This window comes from Anser brachyrhynchus, assembly GCF_964034855.1.
Source record: "Anser brachyrhynchus genome assembly, chromosome: 2".
Classification (NCBI taxonomy): domain Eukaryota; kingdom Metazoa; phylum Chordata; class Aves; order Anseriformes; family Anatidae; genus Anser; species Anser brachyrhynchus.
This window is the reverse complement of record NC_137695.1, coordinates 25,391,058-25,411,935: the sequence shown is the minus strand read 5'-3', so window position 1 is coordinate 25,411,935 and position 20,878 is coordinate 25,391,058. Positions and strand designations below refer to the sequence as shown.

Here is a 20,878-nt window from a genome sequence, read left to right as displayed (position 1 = left end):
TCTTACACGAATTTTCTTCCTAGCCCTCATCTGTGAGAGAGTGAACTATGTGAGACTCATAAAACTCATTTATGGAAAAGAAACAAAATCATAAGAAATCCATTAAGAAAAATACTACAGAGAAATAAGCACAAGCGTTACTCTTCTCATCAGTCACATAAATGGTCTGATCTCTTCGCCTCACAATTATCTAATGACACTAGGTACCACATGCTTGTTAGCACCACAGAAGCAAGCGTTCATTTTGAATTGCTTAAATGTGTTCTTTGTCTATCATGTCTGCCAACTACTGATGTGCAGCAAGATTTACAGTATCTGTATCCATCATTTTACACCTATCTGTTGTGTTGTTTTGAGTTGTGGGTTTGTTTGTTTGTTTGTGGTGTGTTGTTTTTTTTCTCCCTTCTGTATACAAAGGCCTCTTTCATGTATACATTTTGCTGGAGTTTGTTGCTCATGTCTTTGATGTATTTCCCGGGCATTGCAGACAGCTCACTGAGAACTTCTGCCTGATGTGTTTCTGAAGCAATCCTTACATTAGGATATACCGATTGCGCTCTGAGGAGCTGAAGCTCTCCCTTCCCTGCTGCATAATGCTGCAATTTTCCACAGTAAATTTTCTTCGCAACTGAGAAAATTTTCCTTGCAATTCTGGTGTATTCAGCTCCTCAGCTTTCTTCTAGCTCCTCAGAGCCTGCTTGTGGTAAATGGCTTCAAGTCACCAGTTCCCATGGGCTCAACATTTTTTCCAGTTATTGCCAGATAAATCAACCCAATCCGATCTGATCAACCGCAACGCTGTTTCAGAAACGAAACTCATTCGTGCTTTGTATGATTAAAGTACCAAGATGTGGTTACTTCTCTTCATTTTTACAACGCTGTATCTAACATGCAGTAATTCTTAATGGTAACCTTTAAAAAAAAGGACATTTGAAGTTCTGAGCGAGGAGGTGCCAGTAACTCTCAGTCTCCAAGCCCATGCATTAACCTAACATCAGTACTATGACATTCCTTTGCTTGCTAGACACGCAGGTAGCCAATAAATGACGATTAAGTACTTTTCCCCCACTTTTTTTTCCTTTTTTTTTTTGGCAAACAGAGCCCATTTCATTGAATCCTGTGCCAGGACAGGCTGCCATTTCATGACACCTTAGTGTATGCATCCACAGAAGAGAAAACAGAGAAGAGGTCACACCTGTAAGTGACCACCAGGTAGGTCAAGGGAAGGAGAAAAAAAAATAAAATAGACTCATATAGAATCATGGAATCATTAAGGTTGGAAAAGCCCTCCAAGATCATCTGGTCCAACCATCCCCCTACCACCAATGTCACCCACTGAGCCCTGTCCCTAAGCACCACGTCCAACCTTTCCTTGAACACCCCCAGGGACGGTGACTCCACCACCTCCCTGGGCAACCCATCCCAATGCCTGACTGCTCTTTCTGAGAAGAAATGTCTCCTAATTGTTTTAATTGTTGAAGAGTAGTGGTCTTTGTTCCATTCTTTGTTTTAACTGTTGAAGAATAGGGGCATGATGTTTCCATTTTTCCACTCACTCGCACAAGGGCTGGGGGATGGGAAAGAAGCACTCATGCAACCCCTGAGAATCGGCAAGAGTTCTTTATTGCCGGGACATCTTGCAGGTAAGCCTGCAGGATGTCCATGGTGTTTGGTGGCTCCAAGCTAATGCTTGGGATGGAGCCTGAGTGACAAGTAGGGAGCTTGCCAGGCACTCCTGCAACGCTGTTTGTGCTCTCTGATGGCAGAGAGCGAAGACATGCCAGGGTAGTCCCAGGTCTGATCTGGTGGAGGTGGACCCACTTCCATTGGTTCCTCCACCTCTTCTGGTGGATCCAGCTCCATGGGCTCCACAGTGTTTGGCAGAAGGACAAGCCAGTCCTTGCCCAGGACTCCCCAAATGGGATGCCTTCCATCAGGAATATTTTCAGGCCAGGGTGCCGAACCAGGACGTCATCCAGTTCCATGCCTAGGTCCCATGCCACAGTCCAGTTCGTTTCCATGAATGGTTTTGGCACTGCCATCTGTTTTACAGCCATGGCTGGGTCCCATGCTGTATTCTGGACGATAGGCACGCCTCTGCTCCATGCAGCTGTGTGGCTGATGCTCCTGCCTTTGCTCCACGTCACCACATCACCAATGGTTACCCCAGGCCCCCTGTAGCTGTATGGCTGAGGGGGCGGCCTGTTCCCTGCATTGTTGTGGTGCCAATGGTACAGCTTGTGTGTGTCTGTGGGCTGCGCGCCAGAGGTCCTTCGAGCACTGGTGTCTCTTGTGCTGCTGGCACTATCTCTCTGCCCATGACACATCTCCTTCTTGTTAGCTGCATTCCTTCTTGGTGCTTCTTTGGACCGCATTGCTGTCCTCGCACACCAAGGAGGGCTGCCTCTCACCTTGCTGCTTCTAGTCTCCTTCGCACACAAGCACACAAGCTGGCTGTCAGAGGACCTAGTAGCTGAGCGAGTGGTGGGCCAGCAGAAGGGGTCCTGTTCTGTATGGTCCGGAGCAAAGGTCGGGCAGTGGTGGCCACTGTGACCTCAGCAAGCCTCTGTGGTGGAGTGGTCCATGCATGGCCAAAGATGGCTGTGTTTGGAGCGGCCTGGAAAATGCCCTCATGTGGAAGAAGGAGGAGGGTTGGGGGGGCTGAGGTCCCCTTTTCTGGGGCTGGCTGCCCCGGGCCATTTGGCTTGCCAGAGAGAAAGGCTGCCCATTGGCCACAGTGACTGCCCTCCACCTCCCATCCTGTGCCCTGGGTTTATTTTTAACACTGGTTTTTATGTAATTTCATTCTATTATCTACGGAAAAGAACAGAAGCAAGGTGCATCTTCAGCCCTAATTCCCATGTGTGCTTTGTGCTCTGAGTGAAGAATTTCTTCCTCAAATCACAGCTAATCTAAATCCCCTCCATTTGTTCAAAGCCGTAATTCCTTGTTCCATCACTACACTCCCTGATAAAGTCCCTCTCCAGCTTTCTTTTAGGCCACTTTTATGGGTTAGGTTAGGTGGCAAAACTGCAGGACCTTGCAAATTGCAGCCTTATCTACCTTGTTCCACATGTTCCACATGACGTTCTCCAGCTCAGGCTCTAGCTTCTCATCAGTGTAACACAGAATCATAGAAACATTAAGGTTGGAAAAGTCCTCCAAGACCACCTGGTCCAACCATCCCCCTACCACCAATGTCACCCACTGAACCATGTCCCTAAGCACCACATCCAGCCTTTCCTTGAACGCCCCCAGGGACGGTGACTCCACCACAGAATCAGAGAATTGTAGGGGTTGGGAGGGACCTCAAGAGATCATCGGGTCCAAACCCCTGCCAAAGCAGGTTCCCTACAGCAGGCTGCCCAGGTAGGCGTCCAGACGGGCCTTGAGTATTTCTAGAGAAGGAGACTCCACAACCTCCCTGGGCAGCCTGTCCCAGTGCTCCGTCACCCTCACTGTGAAGAAGTTCTTTCGCATGTTGGTGCAGAACTTCCTGTGCTCCATTTTGTGGCCGTAGCCCCTTGTCCTGTCCCCACAAACCACTGAAAAGAGGTTGGCCAAATCCCTCTGTCTCCCACACTGAAGGCTGCCCACCTCCCTGGGCAACCCAATGCCTGACCGCTCTTTCTGAGAAGAAACGTCTCCTCATTTCCAACCTGAACCTCCCCTGAGACAACCTGAGGCCATTCCCTCTAGTCCCAACACCTCACGACGGCACCCTTTCCCCTCCTGGGACGTTTATTCCTGGCAGGAGGCGCAGCTCCCGCATCCTCCCATTTCCCCTCGCTTTAACCCTCAGCCCCCTCTCCGGAAGGTGCGGCAGCCGCCACCCCCGCTCCCCCCCCGCCTCGCCGCCCTCCCTCCGCGGCTGTCCCCGTCCCCGCCCGCCTCCAGGCGGCTCCGGCCTCGGTTAGCGCCCCGTGCCCGGCAGGGGGCGCTGCGCGGGCGCCGCCATCGCCGCCGCCCGGCGTTGGGTGGCTGCGCGGGGCCGAGCAGGGCCGGCTGCGGCGCGGCCTCCGTGGCACGGGGCAGGGGCCCGGGGCTGGGCTGGGCTGGGGCTGGGCGGCTGCCGGCGGCGCCATGGGGAAGCGGGACAACCGCGTGGTGAGTGCGAGCGGCGGGGGGCGGCGGCCGGCGGGCCGCGGGGCTCGGGCGGGGCCGCAGCGCTGCGGCGGGGCCCGCTCCGGGGGGGTACCGGCGGCACCGGGCGGCACCCGAGGGCTCGCCGGGAGCCGGGGAGGCCCCGGGACGCCCCCGGGCCGGGGGGCGGGCGCGGGGCCGCGGCCGGCGTGGCAGAGCCCGGTGCGATCCAGCGGGCGCCGTGCTGCGGGCGTGTTGTCAGCTGGGTCCCCGGGCGGCGGAGGGGCAGGCCTGGCCCCGATAAAAGCGCGGTGTCCCCGGGGGGAGCGGCTGCACCCGGTGTGCTCATCGCCCCGCGGTGTGCCCGCACGCTCGGCGCGTATGCAGCCGAGCGAGTGAAATCAGGTTTACGCGGCACGGTGCTAACCCCGAGCCTGTGGTCAGAAGGCCGAAAATAGCCCCGGTTGCAGCGCCTAATTCCACGTTACTGCACTCTTGTCCGTCCCTTTCCTTTAAACTTGTTCCTGCCAGGTAGCCGTTCACCTTAGGCTCGTCTTTTACTTAGGAATTACAAGGCCCAAATGTACAATTAATGAGTTTTGTGATGAAAAATAAGTCACGAGACTTTTGTTTCTCCCCTTTCTTTGTTTCTAGTACGTGCTGTGAGTTTGTAGGCAGCTCTGTTCAGGCAGACGTCTGCTTATGTTGCAGGAACACCGTGTAGTAGGCGAGATGGACGTAAACACCACCCGGATGGCTAACTGAGTGCCTTTGGTTACCTTACTGAGGTGCCAAAATAATGGGGTCTGCAGGGAAAGAGCTGACAGTGTTAGACTGCGAGGCCTGGCCTGTGCCTAAAATGCATTGCCCTCTTGTAACGTTTAGGGGTGTATTTGGGTGTCTACTTATTCTTAATTTTTTCAGTAGTACAATGGGAATGCATCTACCAATGCCAGCAAATCTCTACATTCCTATGAAACATGGCGTAATAAAGGTTCATTACACCATGATGGCTGATAGGCAAATTATGATATAGGGCCCCTTGCTTCTCTTGTGTGATTGTAGAGCTTTCCACCTATTACTTCATTCCCATGGCCCTTCCTAAAGCTGCTGTCATTTTGACTGTCTGGAGAAGGAAAATAAGATATTTTTTTCCCACCTGCAGGATACTTGCAAGGCAGTAATAGATTGTATTGCTTGCCCATAGAGTCCCAGCCAACTGTAGGTGCCCTGTGCTTTTCATGAGCATGAAAGCTATAAAACATCTTTTAATAACTGCTTGAGCAAACTGCCAGAAGAAGAAAATGGATGTGCAGACAAGCACTTTTCTTTGTGGAGGGTGTATTTCTGTACACTCTCTGGCTAGTGAAATTCAGTTTGGCAAGGTAGTATGAATACTTCTAAGAAATGTTTATTGGCAAAGTAATTATTCATAAATAAACTTGCTTGAACTCATAGGAACGTTTTAAGACCTACATTTCCAAATTGTGGAATATAGAGCAGTATTCAGTCATTATGCTGCTGGAAAGTTAAAAGAAAGAGTGCAACTGAATGGAGGAAGCTTGCTAGCTATCTATCAGGAATCAATTTGAGGAAGTAGAAAAGCAGAATTTGTCAGTTGTAGCCTCTTCTGCAGGTAGAGAGATTTGTTTTCATTTCAGGTTAGTTCAGGCAAGAAACCAACTAATTTTTATTTAAGAACAGCAAGAAAATCTTTTTAGGAGTAATAATTATGTAAGAAGCTAGAGCTTTCAGATACAAATGCCTGAATGGTAACCAAACAGAGTTGACTCAGTTTGCTCATTGTAGTAAGCCAAGTCATAAATTAAATTTGTCGTCTTTTCTACTGTTTCTAGTGCACTGAAATTATCGTTGTTTAATGAAAACAGTGTTGAAACACCACTTTCCTGCATTGCTAAAGGAACTCCTTTTCAACTCAGAAGAAGCTTAATTCAAGTGCAAGATTTCTACTCATTTATCGATTTGCAATACAATAAAACTCTTGAGTTAAAAATGTGAATACACATCTTCAAGTGCTCTAACTACTTGAGTGCACACATCCACCTGGCTGCAAAAGAAGGTGCCGAGCTGAGATTAAACCAATCTAAATGGGCAAATGTTAGCATTTATTGGCCCGTGGTAGTTAACATTCTTGTGTGAATTTAAAAAAAAAAAAAAAAAAAAAAAAAACCAGCCCCCCAAGAAGTGGCAGCAAATGTCATCCTTAGAGTTGTGAACTTGAGTAAAACAGGGCCCGCTTGAAAGGGTCCTTCTGGTTGCTTCAGCGCAGGCCACCCGAAGGACCTGACCCACACCAGCGTGGGCAGAGCTGCCCTCCAGCTCCCTCCCTGTCCCGGGACCAAACGTAGCCTGAACGCCCACAAGCCACCAGCCTGCTCGCCGTCCAGTCCCAAAATCCAGCGCTGCTGGGTCCACTGCTTCTGGTGTGGGGAGAATAAAAGGGGTGGCAGTGGCCACACCGTGCTTCGGGGATGGGCAGAGAGCCTCGTCTGCAGGGTCCCTGTCTCATGTTGGGAGTGCGGAGTGAGTGAGGCTGGAGGCTGTATAATGCTAAGATCTCTTAAAAAGATGTATATACGCCTTTGATCTCAGATTGGTCAACTAAAGCTGGTCATTATTTTGACTATTTATTTTATCATCTCCAAACTGTGGACAGTAAGAGCAGTTTGTCTTGGGTTTTGCAAAAGTAATTGTGAAGCACTGGGATGCCATAGTGATAAAAGCCCAGGAGACAAGGGAAGATAGGTACTTTCACTTCACATGAACAAACTATTTTCAGCATAATAAAAAATGAGTAATTGTCAGTTAGCTTAGATTTCTTTCATTTATGGCTGAGATGGTGTATGGATTTTAAAAGGTTGTAGAAGGCGAACCTAGAAAATAAGGTTTTAAGAGTGAATGTGAAGAAAATGTGTGGGTCTGAAGGATGGAATACCTCATAAAATTGATATTTTTGCTGATGTTGAAATAGCCCTAAGTCTCAGAAGTTTCATATATGCATAATTGTAGCTGAGCACCACCACTCACTTGTTTTGGTGTTACAGCAAGGGTCTTGTGGGGTGTTGTCATTTTATCCAGAATGTATTGAATCTTTTGTCATCAGTTTTGAACAGAACTTCAAAGGCCTAAGTATCATCTGTTCCGTGGAGTAAGAGCTGAAATAAAATCACACTTTCCGTATCCCAAGGAAGAATATTTCAGCAATCATGATGCTGTACTCAGTTTGCAAAATGATTGCTCAGGGAGGGGAATTACAGTAAAGAACATGGTCTTTTTGTGGATGAGTTCGTTTTATCACAGCATAACTCAAACTGAAAGCTCTTTCCAGGGTCTTTCTGTCAGGCTGAATCAGCCTGATTTAGTTAAATAACGTATTTTTAGAAACAAGTCAGAATTGTTTTTCAGCGAGTGAGAAAAAGGTTGTGCGGAGATTTTGGTAACAGTGCAGCTGATGAATTCTGTATTTCTTCTTGGTTCATATTCAAGGCTTATATGAATCCCATAGCTATGGCCAGAGCACGAGGTCCTGCCCAAAATTCAGGACCAACAATACAAGACTACTTGAACAGGCCAAGACCAACATGGTAAGTGGCAATATTTGTCTGCCTGTTTGACCTTCTGAGTGCAAGATTTGTTCTCTGTTTTTGAGGTGACACAGTTAGCCTACCTCCTCCCCAGAATACACAGTAACACATTTTGAAAGGTTCCTTGGCTCTGGCCAAAATGTTCTTTTCTAAATATGTATCCAGTCTCCTCTTTTAAAAATATGATTCCATTTTGAAATACATATTTCTCATTTGTCTTTAAATGTTTTGGCTACAGTTTCTCAGAAGAGGAAAATATTGGTTATCTTACCTCTTTCATGAATACTAATCCCTAAAGCCTGCAGATATATTCAATCTTAAAACAAAGTAATCTCCAGAAAAAGATTTCACTAGTATATTCTTAGAACGTAGTCTACCATACCCAACAAAATTACTTTCAGGTATTATCAACAACTTGTTTTACGTTCAGTCCATTTTACCTCCTCTCATAATAAATTAGAGCACAATTTACCTAATTGCAAAGTTAGCTTTAGATCCTTCAGAGGGATTTAGCTACCATACTTAAATTATTACGATTAGGTTACCATACTCATAATATCTAAGGTGCTTTCATTCTTTTTTCTGTTGGAAGTTCAGCCAAAGCTAAACTTAAAAAAAAAACTTCAAAAAGTTAGACACTTTAGAAGGTATTTTTAATTGTGAAAATACAACAACTGTGATCTACTATCCTTTTTATGTAGGGAAGAAGTGAAAGAACAACTAGAAAAGAAAAAGAAAGGATCCAGGGCTTTGGCTGAGTTTGAAGAAAAGATGAACGAGGTTGGTAATGTTGTTAGGATGTTAATATTCAATCCGTCTTACATGCTGGTTTTCCTCCCTTATCATTAACACCACCGAGTACACATAACATTTCACTTCACACAACCTTGTAATGAGTGAATGTTTTATTTTGTTTGTATTGAATATTAAGATTACCCCTTAACCAAGGAAGAGCTACTTGTGATTTAGAGAAACACTATTTTAAAAGTTTTGAGAGATATCGCTGAAGAAAATATGAACTTTATAAATGTTAATATAGCCAGACAAATGCGTATGTTTACATTAGTAAATAAGACTCATGCATTTCCTAGTATGATAAACTAAAGTCTGTTGTGCTAATCTTCAGTTGTTTAAGGTCACACAATCCAAACACATTGGAAAGAGGTGTATTACTGGAAACAGGCTCCTTTCTTTGACAAGGAATGTACGTGTGGTACTGATATGGGAGAAGGCACAAAGAATGGCCTTGAATACCCAAATAGGCCTATATAACGCTTCTTTCTCATCCTGAGTTGATTACATGCTGTGCTGGTTCCCTTCTTTGGAGCTATTGTCATACTTGAGTTTAGTATACAACTGGAGATCAGCATGCTGTGAGAAAGTTTCGTGTATAACTCTCGTTGTATACATCGAAAGAAATTGGTATATATCAGTTAAACACTTCTCTTCCCTTCTTGAATTCTGTTGTTTTGGGATAAGCTTCAAGCAGTAGTCGTCATCGTTGCGTGAGAGTTTCTGGTTGAAGTAGATAGTGCTCCTCCTCTGTTACTGAAAGGGCATGATACTTGTGCTCATTACACCTTTTTGCCTAAGAAGTTATGCCGATATTTGGAGGGCCGTAGAATCATCCAGGTTGGAAAAGACCTCTCAGATCATCTGGTCCGACTTTTAACCTAGCACTGCCAAGTTCACCATTAAACCATGTCACTAAGCACCACATCTACATGTTTTTTGAAGACTTCTAGGGATGGTGACTCGACTGCTTCCCTGGGCAGCCTGTTCCAGTACTTCACAACCCTTTCAGTGAAGAAATCTTTCTTAATATCCAACTTAAACCGCCCCTGGGGCAACTTAAGGCCATTTCCTCTCGTCTCTCTCCCCCTGATCAAGCCTGCACACTTTCAGCCTTATTTCCTCCTTCTCTTTTTTGCCAAGATCTGAATTCAAATTTAGAGTTTTCCTCAAATCTGGTATTGCTAGACACAAAGCAGTGTCAAAGATGACTTGTCCTGCTTTATTCCCTGGGTCAGCAGGATCAGCTACACCAACAGACTCACAAGCACTCGCCTTTGCAGCTAACCACTTCCTCAGGTGAAACTGTACAGGTCATTTAATACATGTAAAGGAAGATGCTTCACTTGTCATACCATGATCATTATGTCAGGATAGATCCTTCCGATCAATATAGAGGTCAAGGTCTGTATCCAGCTCCCAAAATTTGCAATAGATAATGTAGAAATGTTCGTATGATAAGTACTCTGTCAGCTGGTGAATATCAGTTTCAGAGGAGACTACTTGTTTTGTGCTCTGTGAGTTTTAGCTTGGTGAGTTTAATTTAGTATTTTGTCATGTCCTTTTCCTGCTTTTTCCTTTCCCTTATTATAAAATAATTGACAGTGGCATGGTTAGAAGGTAGCAGCCTTTCAGCATGGCAGAAGGGTAGGAAGAGTTGCAGGGAATCACGAAGTGGCCGTGAGTTCTTCCTAAAGCTCTTAAGCACAAATTTCTCAATGACAGAAAGGGTTACAAGTCTGTGAATGAGGTGCCATTTACTGACAGATGTTGTTCTTTTATGTACTTAAAAAAAAAGCACAATCTGTTTATACTTAAGAGAGAATGTCTGCCGAAGAAAGTACAGGCTGTTGTCAGAGACTCTTCAGGTAGCTCCAGGTAGCTGTTAAGTCAAAGTACACAACCTGCTGCAATACCCTGTAGATTCTGCCTTGGATCATGGAAACGCATTACGTGCAGCACTGTATCCTGGCTAATCTGCCACGTCCTTCAGCAGCACCATTTAGCTAATTCACAGGATGCTGACTAAGGGTTCTGTGTATCATATAGCATTGCACATGTATAATCCTACTTAATACCTAGTATTTTTTTCCCTTCTTCACAATATGTGGGTTATCATTGCTTTGCCAATACAGTACCAGTACAGCTTAATTGGAAGGAAAGGAAGAATCAGAATAATAATAAAGAAGAGAACACATCTCTGACACAGGAAGCAGGAATAGCAGATTGAAGCTAGCAGACTTCATATGATGGGGTGTTAGATGTTTCAGAGCTCTTAAAAGAGGGATTTCAGGTAGACCTAGAGAGTTTGTGAGAGGTTGAAAAGAAGGAATCAAAGGAGACACTTATCCAGGCAGTGTGCTTGGCCTAACAAAAGTAAGAGCATTTCTATGAAGATGTACATAATAATTCAATATTCTAACCATTGTTGACACTGACAAGGCCCAGAACAGACACTAGATAGAGACGTCCATGCATTGAATAGTGGCCAGCAGAATTTTTCTGGAAATTTTATTTCTGCTGATTTTAAAACTTAGACAAAACACACATATTTCTTGTAGGTTGTCCTACCTTGCTGAAGTGCTCTAACAAGAACTGTGATACAAAGCCACAAATAGCAAAATTGATGACCTTCTCTTAAACCCAAGTAACTTGACCATAAATGTGAGAACTATGGTGATAATTGGATGAATATTAATCTTCTCTAACATCAAATGCATGATAACCTTGGTTAATACTATACGTTGTTTATTTTCTGTGGGTTTTATGAAAACTATAACTTAAGGTAAAGGACAAGATTTTGAAAAAGGTTTTTGAAAAAAGCTGTTGGAAATAATGGTCATGTGACTGTTTTTGTTTGGGTTTGTTTTCAGAATTGGAAGAAAGAACTGGAAAAACACAGGGAGAAATTACTGGGTGGAAATGAGAGTTCCTCCAAAAAGAAGGAGGTAAGTTATTTTCAGTTTAATACAGTTTGGAACTGGTTTTGTCATCAGTGCTGGCAATACAAAATGCCATAAATAGCTTATGAAAGTCAGCATTAAATTACATAAACCTAAATGCGCAACAAAAGAATGTGATGCCAAAATAACATTCATTCTGTTCTATTTTTAAGAAAAAGAAAAAGGAAAAGAAGAAATCTAGTAGGGTGAGCAAAATTTTCAGTTTTCTGAGCTTTTTTGCTTTGGGATTGTTCCTATTTGTCACTTAAGTTGTCTTGGAAAGAGGGGGTATAGCTTTAACTTTGAATTTGGATGTTAAATTGCCTGTTTTTTCTTTGAGAGAGGTAGATTATTCTGTACAAGGAGAACTTTATTTCTGCTTAAAGAAATGTGGTTGGGGAGGGAAAGCATCAAATATATATTATAACATGAAAAATATTAGAAGTTACTTTTTACAATTTAAGAAAATCTATGTGAAGACCATGTTCTTGGAAGTAAAATTTTATTGGTAATACTTTGCAAATGAAGAGATTTTAGAGGTGTTTGGATGGACTATTACTTACTTACTGGACAAAATGCTGCATCTCACAAGCTTCACTTTTTGTTGTGTTTGGTCAAGTTGTCTTCATCTTCCTCTTCTTCATCAAGTTCTGATTCTTCCAGCAGTGAATCTGATTCAGAAGATGAGGTAAGAACTAAATTACCAGGATCTAACATGTTTTGTATTTTGCATTTGTATTGTTCTCAGCATGCTGGGGGGTTAATTGAAGAGTTTAATTGAGGAGTTGTGTTTTTTCTCGGCTGTTAAGAGAATTCCTCCATCATTCGTGGAGGAGGTACATGGCATTTCTGTTTTGAACGTGGAAGATGTGACTGAAAATGAGTAAACATTTTACCAAATAGATCACTGAAATGGTGGCCAATATTTGTTTAACGTTGAATATTGTTTACCGACTTGAACAGTCAGTAAAGTTACACTTACAAGAGTGATACTATAATTCATTATAGAATGAAGGTAAGTAGTCATTTACTGCATGCATTAATCTGTTTTATCTTTTGAACCTGAGATTTATTGCATAACGATTAATTGGAAACCAGACTAATTCATGGCAATACTCTGAAGTGACTGTAGATTAAAACTGAGTAGGTTTACATACTTTTTGGAAGAGACACTTCTTGTCTGGAGATATTCTTTGCATCTAGTACAGTGTCAGCAGTTCTGAATTATGAAATCGTTGTTAACAGAACTAAGTTCTTCAATCAAGAAATGGAACATTAGCATTGACGTCTTTCTGTGAAAGCTTGCAAAGTATCACAAACGCTGCAGATGCTGAAAGAACTTCCATATGCAGTCTTTTTTGACATATGTGAACCAGTATTACCAGATGAAAAGCAAACAAAATGACTAACGTGGGATTAGACAGCAATCAGAATGAGGCTTTCAGGCTATCCTTTCTAGAAAAAGAGAAAAAGAAAAAAAAAAAAAGTAATGTATCAAACGGATAGGAAATTAATTGCACTGTGGAATATATTTTTTATGTCAAAGAATATTTCGTAAGAAAAAATGAATTAAATACCAGCTCACTCTTTTTCATGAGATTTACTTAACACAGGTTTTGGCAATATATTTTAGCATATTGATGGGTAGCTTGGCTTGCATAAAACTATTCAGTTTTGATGCATTTGGAACATATAATAAAGTTGTCAATTTTCGTTACATATCTGTTCAAGAAATTATTCATTAACACTATAAATTTTGACTGGCTGGCTTGTAATCTGGATCCGTTCCTGTGTTAACATTGAATTGTATCCTTTTTCAGTAGAATCCCCCCATCTAATCACAACAGTGCAAACGTACCATTTTTACTAGTTTAGAAAAAATCTTGTTACAGCTAGTCTGGATCTATAGCACACATCTAAATGATAAATGGAATCTGGAGAACCTGAATTTTACAGCAGTTTACTCTTTTTTCAATGCAGAAGAATGATGAAGGAGTCATTGGTAGCATACTTTATTCCTCAATAGAATGTGATAATATGTAGGAATTTGATGTTCCCTATTCTTTACATTTAATGTAAGTCTTTAATAACTAGTGAAAATAAATTCAGGGTTGTCTTTTTTTTTTTTCCCCTAAAATATTCATGGATAGGATAAGAAGCAAGGGAAGAAAAAAAGGAAAAAGAAGTATCGCTCCTCACGGAAATCTTCAACAAGCTCAACTTCTGAATCTGAGTCAGACAGCAAGGTAAATAGCACATGTTACCCTCAGGAAGCTTTCCTGATCTGTATTATAAAGACAAATGTTTCTGACTTTTGCATTTCCTGATTTTTATCTTCTGTATTCAAAGTTGCGCATTCTTACTGTAGCTGAGCTGTGCTTGTGTCTTCCAGATGTGATCAGGAATGTATCTCTACTGACCACAATGTCTGGCAGAAAATACTTGATCTTTAGGAAATAAACATGTTATACCATCAATTTTTATCTATTTTTCTGAATTCAAACATATGCAGCTTTCGTGCTGCTCAAATGCTTACTTTTAATACTACATTAACACTTCAAAAAATTAAAATGTTCTCTGATGTTCTTGTCAGTATGCTATTTAATTGAACACCATCTGTGAAAATACAGATACTGCAGGGAATCAGTGGCCAGAATACTGCATTTCTAGTAAGTATCTGTGGGCTGAGTAGTTATTATAAAACATTAATATTAAATTAAAAGGTTTTTTTATACTTACTTGAAAGAAAGTAGACCAATGTACAAGCACAGGCTTACTGAATGAACAAAAAGGTGGAGAAGATATGCAAGGCAGTCTGTTTTTTTAGCGTTTTTCTGTGTAAGTGGACAGTAATTGTTTTTCTTTCTATTTAGGACAGCACAAAAAAGAAGAGGTCAAAGGAAGATCATGAAAAAGAGAAGGTATAGTTTTACTTTTGAAATACTTGCATTGGAAAATCATTTTATGTACATAATAGATTTCTCTTTTTTTTTTCCCCTTTCCATTTTTTTTAATTGAATGCTTCAATTTACGCCTATTGAAATCTGTTGTCCAAAACTAGATAATCAGAAGGTATTCGGTGCCCCAAATTTGAGATAGACTTTTAGGTGGGTTCAACTCCTGCTTTAGTAATTGATGTCAGTGGAAACTGTTGGATCTGTTTTTGTCATGAAGCTAAATGAAGAAAGTATCTAATCTGCTGTAGTAGATTGTGGCATTGTAGTATTTGGGATTTATCTTTAACAGTCATATTGAGCTAAAAATACATATGATATTTCCATGGCATGCCTGGTAGGATACTGGTTTGATATTGCCAATCAAGTAACAAAAAGCAGAAGGTATTTAACATAAATGTAGTCATAATTATATATTTACTTATGTCGGCTTTGAAAAATTACAGAGAATTTTTTACTAGCTTAAGCAAAAATATTATTTCTGTTCTCTGAGCATGAAATCACTCCCTCCTTCCTCATACCTCACCCATTTTGTACACACATCTGAGGACTTTCCTTTTTCAATTATGTTGAATGCAAATAATCTCAATAACTTAAATTTTAGTTATTCCTGTGTGTAAACCAGTAGCTTTCAGTGTCTATCCTAGTCTTTCTTTCCAGTAACCTTTATTACCATGTTGCTCTCTGCTACTACAGATAACCATATTGGGTTTGATGTATAAAATCTCCTTTGCATAAGGGAAATGTGTTGATTTTTTTTTTTCCCTTGCTCTGCTTCTATTTCACCACCAACTCCTTTTGAGTATCTTCTCTTCAAAGAGCAAGTGCCTGCTATAGCCCCTTAATCTTGGTTAAGGTGTATTGCTACTTACACACCTCTTCTGAAAGTAGAGTGCTTTGGGGGGCTAGAGATCTTACTGATCAGAAGATGCCCTCTCAGATGGGCTACATGATGTGTATTTTTCATGAGTACTTCTAGGAAAGGATTATGGTACCTATAATAGACTAAACAGGATTGTTGAGATGTGTGATTTCACCATTGAAAAAGATGATTAAGAAGAATTTTTACAGTTTCTGGCCTTAGAAATGGAATGGAAGAAAGTAGCTTCAGTGAATGGAATGGGAGAAAGTAGCCTGGTCCAGAGCAAAGCTGGACTAAGAAAGGGGAAGAAAATAAAAAAAGGTTTGTTGGAGCAAGCTCATGCAGCATCTAAATTATGAGCATTTGATTTATTATTTTGTTTGAGACTGCTCTTTAAATATGCTGAAATTATCTATGTAAAATGTTGAAGGTATAGTTGGCAGGGACGTGTTAGACACATGTAGGATGGAGCTTCTTTTATCAACATAAGCAAGAGTCTGAAGCTGCAGGGTTTGCACATATTGTGACATCTTCATTTACTCGGTACTATTTTAAAATGATGAAACGTTTTATTTTAAAATTCTTGCTCCTTCATGTGTTTTTATTTAAAATAAGAGACCATATTATACTATTTCTGTCACTGCTAAAAAGTTGCTCTATTTTGGTAACGAAAGAAAGCAATGCATGCAAAATGATTTTATTTCCACTAAAAGCATTTTAACAGTAGGGTAATTTGCTGATGACGAGTAATTAGTTTAAAGCATACAACATCTGAAAATATTTTAAAACTTAGAAATACTATTTCAATATAATTTTAAGTGGAAGTTTTATGAAATCTGAAGGGCCTAACTTTACTCACCAATACTTTATGTAGGATGGCAAAAATCACCACAGAAAAAGGAAGAAGGCAGATCGTGGTGACGGACCTTTATCATCAGAATCCTTATCAGAATCAGATCAGACAGAGGAGGTCAGTATGAAAGCTCAATTTGAGCTTACTGATTCACATGAGTAAATAAATAGCTTAGATTTAATATGTTATTGAAACTGTTCTGCTCTGTACAGTTGACTTTAAGTGTGCAGCATGTTCAAAGTTATATTTTTCCCTATAATAAAAACTTACAGTAAGATTTGTTTAGTGCAGCTCCGACCACCTACAGGTTATTCTGAATTAATTTTCTTGAAACTTTTCAAGTTGTCATGGATACTTTAGAGTTTAATAAATTGAGCCTAAGTGGTGGGATATGCTTCACAAGATTTCTGTATAATATTAGGGTACAGACAAGAAAGATTCCAGGATTGCTACCTTTTCCATTGAAATAAAAAAATGTTGGACATAATAATTGTACTCTCAACCTTGTGTGTATCTACTTTCAGGATTTGTATTCCTGTAGAATTATAAAATGTTGAAAGGTTCCAATGTGATGTTGTCTTTCATTTGGAATTTCTACCAGGTTTTTAGCTTAATAATTTTAACTGTACATCTCCGCTGGCTTCTTATTCTGCTATATTTTAATAGCAGAATGTTCCCACATCAGATGTTTATGCTTATTCTAGAATCTAACATAGTCACTGTTTCTTCAGTGGTTACTGTTCATCATGTTCTACCACTGTTGTGCCATCACTCATTTATATGCAACAAAAGCTCAAACTTTCATATAAAACGGCATTTCCAAAGCTGTTGTCCCCTTACATCTGATTTTATTTATTTATGTGTTTTTTAGGTGCAAGCAAAAAAGAAGAAAAGCAATGAGGAAAAAGAGAAAGCAACAGCAAGTATCCTTCCTACTCATACTGTAGTTTTAGGATATAAATATTCTGTACCTGGTTAATTTACAATTTCACATTTTTCAGGAACACAAATGTTTTATAGAAAAAGTCATGTGAATCTAAATTCATCATTTCTCTCTTTATCTGCCGAAGTCACTTTTTCATCTGTGTAGTTAAGGGAAAAAAATGTCACTATTTTACCTTTTTAGACATGTATGACTTGAGATTTATTTAACATTTATTGCATCAAGTCAAAATATGTTTTACTCTGTACCACCCTAAAAGAAACACAAATTTCTGTACAATAAGAGGTGGTGTGGCAGTTTGCCATGTAGACATCAATGCTGTTCCTTTGTCGGAGTATTGTGTACAATTATTCCTTGGTAAACTTCTACCAGGCCATGAAAAGAGCCTTAGGACCCAATCTCTGCATCATCATAATACTAATATTTACTACACTGTAAATATTACAATTTATTATAATAAGCTATATATATCTGAGTTATATGTGTTATATATATGAGTTAATAATATATATGAGTTATATATATATGTGAGTTACTGTTACATATAAGATGTCAAACACTTTATTATCTCAGAAATCTATAAAGCATTGAAAAATCATTTAAAATTTGAGGAAATATAATAGCATTGGTGCTGAGAGGTGTGAAATAGCCAGACCATGATGGAGATAAATTGAAAACTGCTCATAATAGTACAAATTATTGGATAAAATAGGAACTTTTCTTTTTATGGTTTCTCAATAGCCTTTTATATAAATCTCCTCTGAAATGTCATAGGTTTTTACAGAAACATCTTCTGAAACATCTTTGTAAACTGTGCTTTCTGTGCTGTCATTTTTCATTAGTGGAACTTAATAGATGGCAATTTTCTCATAACTTCCATTTTATTTTTTTAGGATAAAGCAAAAAAGAGAAAGAAGCACAAGAAGCATGGTAAAAAGAAGAAAAAGAAGGTTGCTGGTTCAAATTCAGATTCAGAGTAGTATTTAAAAAGCAAGACTATCAACAGAAGTGCAATGACTAAAGGAAACTTAAACTGTGAAATGATGACAAACTTTACCAAACTGCATGAGTTTTCCTGTGTTCTAGAAATATTCCTAATCTTTCAGTAGCCAGCCAGATGCAGCTGTGCTGGGGAAGACCATTGTTATTGCCTGCTGCTTAATACATGAGGTACAACTTTTATAAAATTCCAATAAGCAGTATTAGATGTTTGAAACAATATGAGGTGGTAGTCCAGCTGAGATGTAAAATATTGGAAAGTAAGAGTTAAACTTTTTAGATGCTGAAAGTAGTGTTTTAAAGCATTAGTAATAGTCTTTATTTGTAAATCAGGACAAATAAAATCCCAAGTTCATCTTGCAGGTTTATATTATACATAAACAATTACAAGCTGGTGTCTGCGAATGGCATTTACAAAATGGAAAATTAATGATAACATTTAAAATGCTGCCTTTGTAGTAATGTTTATCATCTGCCCCATTACCATCTTTATGCTTTTGAGAAAGGGAATGCTACCGTTTTGGCTAACTGAATAGGGTGCCTTTGCCTTTGATCCTTGCAAATCTCTGCTATTTTTAATCCATGCAGCATCTCTGATCCTAGGGAGAGCAGAACTATTGTCAGCAGTTCTGGGCTTCTGAGCATGTGCTTCTGCATTAAGCAAGAGCAATGACATTTTGCAGTATAACTGACATTCAAAGCCAGAAGAACTTTACCTCTGCTTCTTTGCAATAGCGATAGATCTGTGCTAGTAAATATGCATATTTCATTTAATGTAGTTTTGGTTTAGTTGAACACTTCTTGCAAACACTGGTAGCTTTTTTCCTTTGCATTATCTTTAGAGTTGTTTTGCATGATTTGTACCTTTTTTTAAATTAATGAAAATGCAGGTAATCATTTGTTGTAACCAGTTTATGAATTATGTTCCACAAGCAGAGTTTCATGTATGTATTTAGTTATAGTTAAGTTCATTGCTGTGTTTAAGTGCACACTTGCTGAAGATATTTAGCATGTAAAAAGCAGGGTTTTGATACCATAACAGCTTCATATTGAAGCTGATTTTACTCTAAGCAAGTTCAGTGGCAGACCTGTTATGTGATGCATCTTGTTAAGATTAAAAACAAAAAATACTGCCAGAATCTCATTAAAGATACTGTTTAAACAGTTTGTATTTATATTTTTGTACTTGAGGGCTACAGAATGTTGACCTAAATCATAAAGCTGTTTTACTTTAAATTAGTTGCTTTAGAAATTGAAAACACGCTTTTATAAATTAAATGTGCACGCATGAAAACACAAGCAACCATTTGATTTTAGTTTTCACATGAAATTCTCATTATTAGCTTCCACAAGTACCCATTGCTGGGCCTGCTCTTAGTCTTTAACAACTGCCCACCTATCCTGAATGGTCAACTAGAGATTATTTTAATGGTCCACTGCACAGGTGCTAACTTCTAACTTACCTCTGTTGCATACAATGTTTCAAATATTTTATTGCCAAGAATTTCAAGACCTTTGTTAATGGATAATTAGTCTGCAAATCGTAACTAAAGACTGGGGGAGAAAGATGATTTAGCATTGTCATTCAACAGTGAAATTGACTTTTCTAGTAAGTTCTTAGAAAAATACAAGTCTTGAATTGCAGCAGTGTCCTTCTAAAATATGCTAAATATTTTGATCAAGTATTTTATACTGCTGGGTTTGATGCTACTGATTCTAGACCCTGTTTTGTCAGTGAGGTTAAAATAAAGGCAGTGAATAGTAGGGGGTTGGTTTGCAGTTTTTATTTTGTTTTTGTTTTAAGTTGTGATGTTGCAGTTTTGGTAAAAGAACTTGTAATGAACCATATCATAAATGCTCTGCTCTGCGTGATACCTTATTTGACTTTTACACAACTACCTGCAACAGAAAGAAATAAAAAATGGGAATGAGGGCCCCAGCCTTCCAAATACATAAGCCGGTATGTCATTTTAATTGTCTGAATATAACTACTTGTTCTTGTCAACTGTGTGCTTCAAATACTGTTGCAAAGCTTTGGTAGTGGTGTAGCTACTTAAGGAGCTACAGGCTTTGTCAGTTCCCAGCAAAGCTGCTTTCATGTCAACAATGAAATGTTTCAGTTTTCAATACATTAGACAACCACATTGAGACTCCTCTTGCATCTTCTTTTTCTTGAAGAGTAAAGTCTGGTCGCAACATCTCAGCTTTCTAGATTTGTATACACTGAATATATCTGAGAAGGTAATGTTGGTTTCTAGTGGAGGCAGAGCACTTCGCTTGTTAGTTCTCCATCTAACTTGTAGTCACCAGCGCTGTGCAGAGACCTGCACTGGTGCAGCGGGGATGTTGAGGAGGGAGACTCGGAACGGGCCAGCATACGACACAGCCCAAAATCTAAACCTTTTCAGTAGAGAGTAAAGAAACGAAGCTTAAATGGCATGGCACCAGCCAACGTGAATGAATATTTTAAGTTTGAGCAGTGGGGAAAAAGTAGGGGGGGGAGGTTGTCCTGTATTGAAAGGGGTCAGCCGCTGCAGCTTTATGAGAAGGCGGCCCAGGCTATGATACCAGCGTGCAGCATTATAGCGTTGCAGCTGCAGCAGCCGGGCCGCCCTCCTGTACAAAACACACGTATTCAGAAAGTCGACAGCAGCTTCGTTTGGGTGTCACTCGTCCCGTACCATCGCTGGGGGGCTGGTGGCTGGAGGCGATGGGGGGAACACGGCCACCTCCTGCCTCCCCCCCCTCCTGTGCGCGCCCCCTACCCCGCCGACCCCGCGGTGGCGGTGCTAAGGGCTGGACGCCCGCGGGCCCTGCCGACCCCGGCCGGCTAGAGGCGGCACAG

At 40.6% G+C, this 20,878-nt stretch overlaps 1 protein-coding gene across 1 annotated transcript; it reads left to right on the top strand.

The window, feature by feature from the left end:
* The first annotated feature begins 3,921 nt into the window (after window positions 1–3,921).
* On the top strand, window positions 3,922–20,177 carry FAM133B (family with sequence similarity 133 member B). Its single transcript, XM_080582576.1, has 11 exons — window positions 3,922–4,107; window positions 7,591–7,688; window positions 8,390–8,468; window positions 11,354–11,428; window positions 11,596–11,628; window positions 12,042–12,110; window positions 13,573–13,668; window positions 14,296–14,343; window positions 16,113–16,208; window positions 16,963–17,010; window positions 17,928–20,177. Exons 1-11 carry the CDS (start codon window positions 4,084–4,086, stop codon window positions 18,012–18,014), a joined length of 753 nt encoding a protein of 250 aa, XP_080438702.1. The 5' UTR covers window positions 3,922–4,083; the 3' UTR covers window positions 18,015–20,177.
* Window positions 20,178–20,878: the final 701 nt, after the last annotated feature.

What these genes read in the sequence shown, in the direction of transcription:
- FAM133B (XM_080582576.1), top strand. Translation starts at nt 4,084, where the DNA reads ATGGGGAAGCGGGACAACCGCGTG. An exon ending in AATCTGAGTCAGACAGCAAG is followed by an intron (nt 13,669 to 14,295) that starts GTAAATAGCACA and finishes CTTTCTATTTAG; the next exon opens with GACAGCACAAAAAAGAAGAG. An exon ending in AAGATCATGAAAAAGAGAAG is followed by an intron (nt 14,344 to 16,112) that starts GTATAGTTTTAC and finishes TACTTTATGTAG; the next exon opens with GATGGCAAAAATCACCACAG.